At 30.7% G+C, this 9,892-nt stretch overlaps 1 protein-coding gene across 2 annotated transcripts in view; it reads right to left on the minus strand.

Moving 5' to 3' along the window:
- Positions 1-9,892, minus strand: part of LOC108913525 (tyrosine-protein phosphatase non-receptor type 13-like) — a 217,255-nt gene that overhangs the window by 14,019 nt on the left and 193,344 nt on the right. For both annotated transcript variants that reach the window (XM_018719087.1, XM_023456046.1), the window contains exon 5: positions 1,882-2,073. In XM_018719087.1, coding sequence (XP_018574603.1) covers positions 1,882-2,073 — 192 coding nt within the window. The remainder of the gene's footprint in view (positions 1-1,881; positions 2,074-9,892) is intronic.

Consider the following 9,892-nt stretch of genomic DNA (forward strand, 5'->3'; position numbering starts at 1 on the left):
TCTGGAATTACGAATTACAAGAACGGTATAATTTTTTAATTTAATAATATTCATTTTCCCCTAGCACACAAATACAGTGTAACACTAAAGAATGTGTAAAGTGCTATGTGGGGATAGCGAAAAACTTTGTTTTCAAAAGTATACAAGATGATCCAGTCATAATACCATAAATTTTAACGGAAGATAGCTAAAAATAAGTAGAATACGAAATTAAAAAATTTTAAAATGCATATTTCCACTAAAAAAATATTAATAAATCATTATTAAACCTCTTTTCGCACCGCTGACCTACAAAGGTTTATCGAGAGTGAATCTTGACCTACCGTAACATTCGGTCATTAAATTAGTTTTTAATGCATTTTTAACAAATAAACAGAGCTTTTTAGCTAGACACACGAATGAATAAGACAATTTTTTACAGTTTTAAATATTAACAAGTACTTTTAATAATAAGACAATTTTTTACATTTTAAATATTAACAAGTACTTGTTAATAAAAACAAATGTATAAGGATAATAATTGTTTTCGAATACGTATGAGTTTTTAGTACGATGATATTCAATTAATTATTCAGATTGTAGTACATATTATTGTGCGACCTATTGCTTTCAGAGAATTGTATTGTACCTATTTAAAATGCCAGAACGGCTAAAACAACACTCATCCATAGCACTTTGACGATGCACTTTCTATCTTTATTAGGACATTCGAATATGTGGTTAAAATTAATGACATTTTGACTGAATTACCGTGTATATACAATAACATTTTATTGTATACTAACGATCTTGATATGGAAATAGTAATCTTGTAGTTTTGCAGGTAAAATTATTTAATTACCATTGGGATTGTTTTCAAACTTTTACTAGTTTACCTACGAAAAAGTGATTAGAAATTTGATAATTTTTTTATATACGGCTTTTCAAAAAATAAAAATGTTTATATTAAGGGTAATTACCGTATCTTACATTACATTATCACTATCTGCGATTTTAAAAATAAAGGCATTTATGTAATATTTTGCGGTAATATTTTCCATTAAACTTATTTCAAATTCCCGTATTTTACGATACCCATATTTAATTTTTAAAATTTTTAAAAGTCGATCAATGTAATAAAAAATATTTTCAAGTTTTAGTAGTATAAAAGATCATTTACTTTTTGATTAAAATTCTGTTTGGTTTATGCTGTACAATAGATATCTTTTAAATGCTTTTAAGATCCATCACAATACATTCAAGGCAATTTTTGTCTCAGACGGTTAATATTTTGGAACAAAAGTACAATTTTGCAACATTCCTAACACATAGAAGTTGTTGGATTTAAAAAAAAATAATAAAAAATTAATATTATCATGTTTTTAGTTGACAAGGCTCCTTAAAACCTTTTAAATTTTAGGAATCTTCCTTTTATTTTTGTAAGTATAGTCTGTTACAGTAACAAGTGTACAAAATTAAACAAAAAATGAAGAAAATACTTAACTGAAAAAAGTTATGGCCCATTATTGTGTTAAAAAGAAATAACTTTGAGGTTATGTAAGCAGTCATTATTTTTATGTATAGAATCACTCTCTAACCTTTTTGCTTATAGTTTCCGAACACTCTGTATAATTAAAAGTATTCTATTTAAAACATAAGCAAACAATCTTCATATTATAGGTATACCTTACACTTATAAATAAAGACTTAGTTTGAAACGCCTAAAAGTTAAATTGTGGGTGCTTAGCACCCAGCAAATTAGTTATGGGCAATCGCACACCCAGTGGACCCCGGACCTCGGGGATTCGACGCCTATGGGCCCTAGCATAAAACGTATTAAAATTATCTTTGATGAAGCAAACCAGTTAGAATAAATATTCTCTTATGTCACCCCTTACTTACCCCGTGATAGTAATCATCTTCGGGAGTGGTGTAAATCACTGAAGACAGGTTAAGAGTGCATGGCGGTTCTCTGCGCGGTGGTGGAGGAGGAACTTCAGATATAGGACTTACACAGTTTAGAACATCCGGAGGCGGCCGGCAGACTTTCAGGTCGACTTGATTAGGTGCGGTTCTTAATACTTCTAAAGCCTCCTGCAATTTACATATTTAATTAAATTTCGTCTGAGTTTCGAAACCCTAATGAACCGAACATGAAAATTCATCAAGGCCACCACTAATACAATTGTATTTCGCAATATAAAATTCAAAGATAGCAGCTTATAATTTACTTTTGTCTTAAAATTACTGCCTCTCTATCTAAAGTTAATTTGGAGTAGAAATTAGTAAAGTAGCTTCTGAAAATATATTCTGAACTGAACTGAATATACCGATTTAGAATGTTGCAATTATTCCGCTTAAAAAATGTTATCATAATTCTTTCAACGGATTAATATAGAAGAATCTAAGGTACTATCGAGAAGTTAACAAAAATTAAATGAGTCTATTTGGAATATCTGTTAACCTGAATTTGATATATTTACTCTTAGACATACAAGGTGACCCATTAAGAATGGAAACACTCGCGTACAAAAGTTGTTTATGGACCGATTTGAAGCGGTTTTTTTTTTAAGATCTCCAAAAGCTCTATCTTGATGCAAAATTTGAAGACGAAATTTTGATTTTCAAGGCCTACTACGATTTTTTTTAAGTGAAAAATAGCAAAATTTTGTTAGCGATTTTTTTTTATAAAAAATCTGACTACACCACTGGATTTAAGAACCCCTCAAATGCATTTGTACCAATTTTTGCGAAACAGTCCATTAATTCATTGGCCACCCCGATCTCAGGACCTTACCCCACTTGATTTTTTTCTGTGGGGCTTTATTAAGTCCAAAGTTTATAAGACACGGCCAAATAACCGGGAGGTATTGTCCACTAGAATAAGAGAAGCGTGTGAGGAGATTAACGCGCATCAATTACGAAATGTTGTAAAAAATATATAAAAACGTTATGAAAAATGTATAGAATTAAACGGAGGATTAGTGGAAGCTACTTAAATTTAAATTTAATGACGTGATTAGTGTAAATCAATTTGACAGACTCCTTTTTCATTTTTAAAAATGTAATTTTTTAATCATTACATTTTTTATCAACTGTTGTTTATATTAGAGTAATTGTTGTTTATTTTGAGGATACTGGTTTTTATGATTCTTACTAATAATTATTAAACCAGTGTTTGTTATTTAATTTTGTTTTCCTTTGGGTTCTATTCAGTTTTTATAAAAGAATAGGTTCACCGACAACGGCAAACACTGGTGATGCCGATATTGTCATAACTTTTTAGGGGCAAACTTTTTTTCGCAAAAATTGGTACAAATGCATTTGAGGGGTTCCTCAATCCAGTGGTGAAGTCAGATTTTTTATAAAAAAATCGCTAACAAAATTTTGCTATTTTTCACTTAAAATAAAATTCGTAGTAGGTCTTGAAAATCAGAATTTCGTCTTCAAATTTTGCATCAAGATAGAGCTTTTGGAGATCTATCTTTAAAAAAACTCGGTTCAAATCAGTCCATAAACAACTTTTGTACGCCAGTGTTTCCATTCTTAATGTGTCACCCTGTAGAATTTAAAAATAAAAAAATATATAGTTTTACACCCCATTAATTAATATTTTGCCCCATTCTGCTCCATTCCATAGCGATACAAATCAACATTTTTCATCAAAATTCGCTCGACAGCCCGCATGTAGATGAAATTACAAATTTTTTAAATTCTTTTTAGAGACTGTACTTTTGCAGATTTTTGCAGAAAATGAGCGTATGAAATAGGTAAAATATTTATAACGCTAGGAAGACGGAAGAAGTAAATTCATATTTTAAGTCCCGAATTTTCTTGATGGTACTTTCGCACATTAATTTTGGACCCATACATCCTAAATCCATAAACAGTAAATCAAAACCCGATAACTCATAAATCCTGCATCCACAACCCATAAACCCTAATTCCATAAACCCATAGAACTCCAACCCATGAACCCCAAATCTTTGCCCATATGTCCTCAAATCACTAACCCACTACCACTACTCCATACACCATAGCTATTAATCATAAACCACAACTTATATCTTTTATGTTTATCAACTCAAAACTCTCCAATCCAAAACCAATAAATCCATAAACCTATACACCAAATATATAATGTCCTAAATCAGTAAACATTACAGATACAGGCTCTAAATCTATATGCCCATTACACACATTTCTCTCATAAGTTATATTTATTTTTTTAAATCTAGTTCAAATATCCATATAAGATAATGAAAATTTCTAGTTTTTTACTTATTTAATTATATTGTTTATCTTCAATCTTTGTCAAAATGCAATATAAAATTAAAAAACGTACACTTTAGGAAATGTCACAACAAACGAAGCCAGATTACAATTTATTATTAATTTTTAAATTACAAACCAGGTTGAGGATTTATGGAATGAGGGATTAGGAATTTAGGGATTATGGGTTTAGGGTTTCTGGGTTTCCAGTTTATGAGTTTAGTGTACGCATTAAGGATTTATGGGTTATGGGTTAAGGTCTATGGGTTGTCCGAAATTTAACAACTATAGGTTCAAAATTAATGTGCGAGTTAAGTACAACATACGTACTATCGAGATTTCGTAAAAAATTTTTCTTCTACATCGAGCAAATTTTGATTCGAAAACTGTCAATTTGTATCACTTCGTTGGTAGGAAAGTATATTGTGGTACTATTAAGTTTTAAAATCAATGAGTATCTATTTTTTTTAGTAAACAATAAAAAATTATGATTAACCACTTCGAGTGTCTCTTATATTAACAGAAATAAATATTTCTTCAAAAAACAGAAACAAAAAGCAAAAACTTTCCAAGTTTGTACAAAGGTGTCATAATACATTATGATAATGTAGTTTATTACATCAATCGCATTATATCTAGGTTTTATCCTGGATTTCACCGTATATTATCTCAGAAACTAAATGTCTGTCACACGGGGAAAAGTTTAAATCCTATTACAATGTAATTCTTGGGGATCATTAAGCATCACTACATTCGGAGAAGTACATGGAAATAGTCTTGGCACTAGGTTTAGTTTGCAAGGCCTTTGTTTATTTACATTTAACTGAACATATTTCTTTCGCATTTACAATAAGTGTAACTTTTTTAAGTGTTCTGTCCCAGTTTCTTAGATGTAAAATTATTATAGAATTCGGCAACCCACCTATGGCTAACGAGCCCATTAATAGTTCTATAAAATAGTGATGGGAATAACGGCTCAAAATAGATAACGTTATAACTTGGAACGTTGCAAAAGAATAAAGTCCTAAAATAACGTTATTTTGGAACGAGGTTACTTCTGGAAGTTTGACAGTTTTAACACCGAGTGCATTCTGCGACATCGTGGCTGATTTGAAAGGACTATGATGTGTAATGTAACAATAGTAACTATGTAAGTTTTATTATTTGGATGCGTTGACAGGCGATATTCTTTTTCCCAAAATATTTGGAACTTCTATTTTTTGTACTCATATTTTTGTTTTCTTTTGCTTCTTTAGTATAAAGTTTATTTTTATAATATTCATTGTATTAATACAATATGTAGTATAAATAGCAATCTGCAGTTTTCACCTTCATAAATAAAATTAATGTCTACATAGCCATTACATTATTATTTTCTACATTCTAATACTTTCATAATGTAAAACGTTTTAATTTCAGTTTATGTTTCTTTTTGTGGTTATAAAATAAAGTTACGTTACAATACGACACCTGACGGTTACAGCCGTACAACGCTAAAACAACGCATTGCATGCTTGTTAGTTGTTTGCTTGTTCTATGTTCTATCTATTTCGCAGTCGCACGTTCGTTCCTCAGTAACGCGTTACAAGAGAAGTTGGTCACGTTACGGAACGTTCCAATAAAATAACGTTCCAAAATAACGTTATTGGAATAACTACCCATCACTACTATAAAATATTTCTTTTCTAAAAATAAATAAATATTTTATTGACTCATTTCAAATAAATTCAAAAATATTTCCAAAAATCCTACCAAATCAAGTCAAACAATGCTCTTAGATACCAAAAATCTAGTAGTCAAACGGCATCTAACCTCGTAGAGAGATTGATGGTATTGCAAGAGTACCCAAGAATATTTAAACAACAGGAATACAAGATATTTCTTTTGAAATATTACATTATTTAACAATTTCAATTTGTCAGGTATGCGTTTTGGAATTTTTAGATATACCATTTCTAATTTTTATTTTAGATTATTAATAGACTCTTTTAGTGTGACGTCACATATTTAGGCATTTATTGTCATAGTTGAAATTGTACAGACGGAATTCGACCCTTGTGTACTATTTACATAGATACTATAAAAATGAACAATTTCAAATTAATTTATTTTTACATGGATTTGGAAGTACTTAAGAACAACCAACACGTGTTTTGTAAAATAGACACACTAATGTGCTTAAAACTTACAAAAAACGATATAAAAGAATGTTCCTAAATTTAAATAAAGTAAAAATTCGGAAAGAATAGCCTTGTTTATTATGTCATCGCTGTTATCATTAGCGTATTTTCTCTTCTTTTGTTTAATCTTGGCATCTTCTAGTACTACTAAGAATGTTTATTGTTTTTCTTGGCGTTGTGCTGTGTCAGTGTGTTTATCGAGTATTTTTTTCTTCTAGTGGTTTATTATAGACGTATTCTTAACCAATATCAAACTATTCTTGAATGATCGCCTGTTGCGAGGCTACTTCGTTTGCATGAAATTATCTTTAATGCGCATGCTCAGTAATATTGATATAATTTTAACTTACTATAAAAGTCAATATTGTTCTATAAATTTAAATATATAAATTCTATAGTTCTATTAGTTTGTCACTTGGGGTTTGAAACTTAAATATTTCTAATATTGCCAGAATATCGCAATGACAAAGAAGCCATTTTTTTAGCACTTATGTCCAAAGTACATAAGGTCGAAAATCGATCTAGTAAATATATTGAGATATTCTTCATGACAATGTGCACTATGGGGTTGCCTATTAATTGGCGCAAGTGACGTCACTACTAAAAAGGTCTATTACTAGTTTATTACGAGATATTATTGCTATGATTCAATGCTATTTGGGTCATATAGTCCTTATAATAGTCGCAAAACCATATGTTAAGAATCTTGTGAATGAGGTTAGATCGATATCTTTTGCATAACTAGATTTTTGATATCGAAGAACATTGTTCGACTACATTTGATAGGAGAAATTTTTTGAATTTATTTAAATAGTTTAATACCTTTCATAATAAGTAGTATACAATAGGCCCATTCAGTGATATATAATTTTAAACTTTTTCTTTCATTTTCTGATAGTATTTAACCACCTAAATATNAACCAACACGTGTTTTGTAAAATAGACACACTAATGTGCTTAAAACTTACAAAAAACGATATAAAAGAATGTTCCTAAATTTAAATAAAGTAAAAATTAGGAAAGAATAGCCTCATACGCAGGTGAGATCTTTTTTATTATGTCATCGCTGTTATCATTAGCGTATTTTCTCTTCTTTTGTTTAATCTTGGCATCTTCTAGTACTACTAAGAATGTGTATTGTTTTTCTTGGCGTTGTGCTGTGTCAGTGTGTTTATCGAGTGTTTTTTTCTTCTAGTGGTTTATTATAGACGTATTCTTAACTAATATCAAACTATTCTTGAATGATCTCCTGTTGCGAGGCTACTTCGTTTGCATGAAATTATCTTTAATGCGCATGCATATTGATATAATTTTAACTTACTATAAAAGTCAATATTGTTCTATAAATTTAAATATATAAATTCTATAGTTCTATTAGTTTGCCACTTGGGGTTTGAAACTTAAATATTTCTAATATTGCCAGAATATCGCGATGTGCACTACGGGGTTNCAAAAATTTCGAAATACGTCGACTAGAGGGATCTATAAGCAACTCGGAACCACCCTCGTTTTTCTTTGGTTGCCCGTCTAGGGGGTTGTAAAATATTATTATTTAAATAAATTCCTTATAGGTCCCTCTCGCCACGTATTTCGAAATTTTTGTGGACAGGAACGTTTAGATGGGGTAGACATTTTTTTTTCGGCATAAATTTTAAAATTCTGCTAAAATGTTCAAATAATAATATTTACAACCCCCTAGACGGGCAACCAAAGAAAAACGAGGGTGGTTCTGAGTTACTTATAGGTCCGTCTCGCTGATGTATTTCGAAATTTTTGTGAATGTTGTACGAAAATTTTGTAGATGGGGTAGAATTTTTTTTTTCGGCATAAATTTTAAAATTCTGCTCTAAATGTTCACATAATAATATTTACAACCCCCTAGACGGGCAACCAAAGAAAAACGAGAATGGTTCTTAACTGCTTATAGATCCCTCTCGCCTACGTATTTCGAATCTTTTGTGAACACGAACNTTAATTCTGAATTTGTAAGACCCTTAAAAAGGTCAACACTGCGGGAGAACAGGTAATGACGTCACAATACCGGTCACTCGGCGATCATGTCGCGAGCAGTCGGAGAGATGTGTAGATATTTGCTATATTTTACCTATATTATATACATATCTATATTTTTAAGTGTATAAATAGAGACTGTATAAGAGATATACGATATGCATCAAGTCTTGTTCAAATACATTTTTCACACAACATTTTATTATAAACATAGAATGACTTGGAATACCTAAATACATTTTCGGATTTTTCTCAATGACGTAAATGGTTCGCTTTTCTACATTTTCTTTTGCGTCCCGTTTTTGTATAAATTTGTACTATAGACTCCGTACTTGTGGATGTATGTGACGACGTGTATGTGCCAGTAGACTAGTATTTGAAGCAACTCGGAACCACACTCGTTTTTCTTTGGTTGCCCGTCTAGGGGGTTGTAAAATATTATTATTTAAATAAATTCCTTATAGGTCCCTCTCGCCATGTATTTCGAAATTTTTGTGGACAGGAACGTTTAGATGGGGTAGACATTTTTTTTTCGGCATAAATTTTAAAATTCTGCTATAAATGTTCAAATAATAATATTTACAACCCCCTAGACGGGCAACCAAAGAAAAACGAGGGTGGTTCTGAGTTACTTATAGGTCCGTCTCGCCGATGTATTTCGAAATTTTTGTGAATGTTGTACGAAAATTTTGTAGATGGGGTAGAATTTTTTTTCGGCATAAATTTTAAAATTCTGCTCTAAATGTTCACATAATAATATTTACAACCCCCTAGACGGGCAACCAAAGAAAAACGAGAATGGTTCTTAACTGCTTATAGATCCCTCTTGCCTACGTATTTCGAATCTTTTGTGAACACGAACATTTAGATGGGGTAGAATTTTTTTTCGGCATAAAGTTGAAAATTGTGCTCTAAATATTGAAATAATAATATTTTACAATCCCCTAGACGTGCAACCAAAGAAAAACGAAGGTGGATAACAACACACAAACTTTTCATTTTTCGGTAATGAAATAAATATTTTATTCGGAGTCGATTCTGTTGTACTTTTGCAGCCTGGAACTATACAATATTTGTACAATCCTCGGTTTCGACCCATTTAAACATAAAAACAATGATTAACGAAACTGCCAAGCTAACCACACACCGTATGTATTAACACAGAATGGGAAGAGAGCGAGCGTGAGCGGAGTGCTCTATTATGACGTCAGGCAATGGTTGCTCAACGTTTTTCCGCGCTCTGTTTTCATTAATTTATTTCACACATTTCTCGTTGAAACAAAAAATTGATTTTTGGCATACTAACTAATTAAAGGGTAAACTTTTGAAATATGCAATAAAAAAAATTTACTAAATGGGCCTATTAAAATTATAAAATGTAAAAAATTTAATTTAAGTTTAATAAAATGTTTTTTACATAAACTAATTTTATTATTTAAAATCTTTGCATT

This window comes from Anoplophora glabripennis, unplaced genomic scaffold, assembly GCF_000390285.2.
Source record: "Anoplophora glabripennis isolate ALB-LARVAE unplaced genomic scaffold, Agla_2.0 scaffold37, whole genome shotgun sequence".
NCBI lineage: Eukaryota > Metazoa > Arthropoda > Insecta > Coleoptera > Cerambycidae > Anoplophora > Anoplophora glabripennis.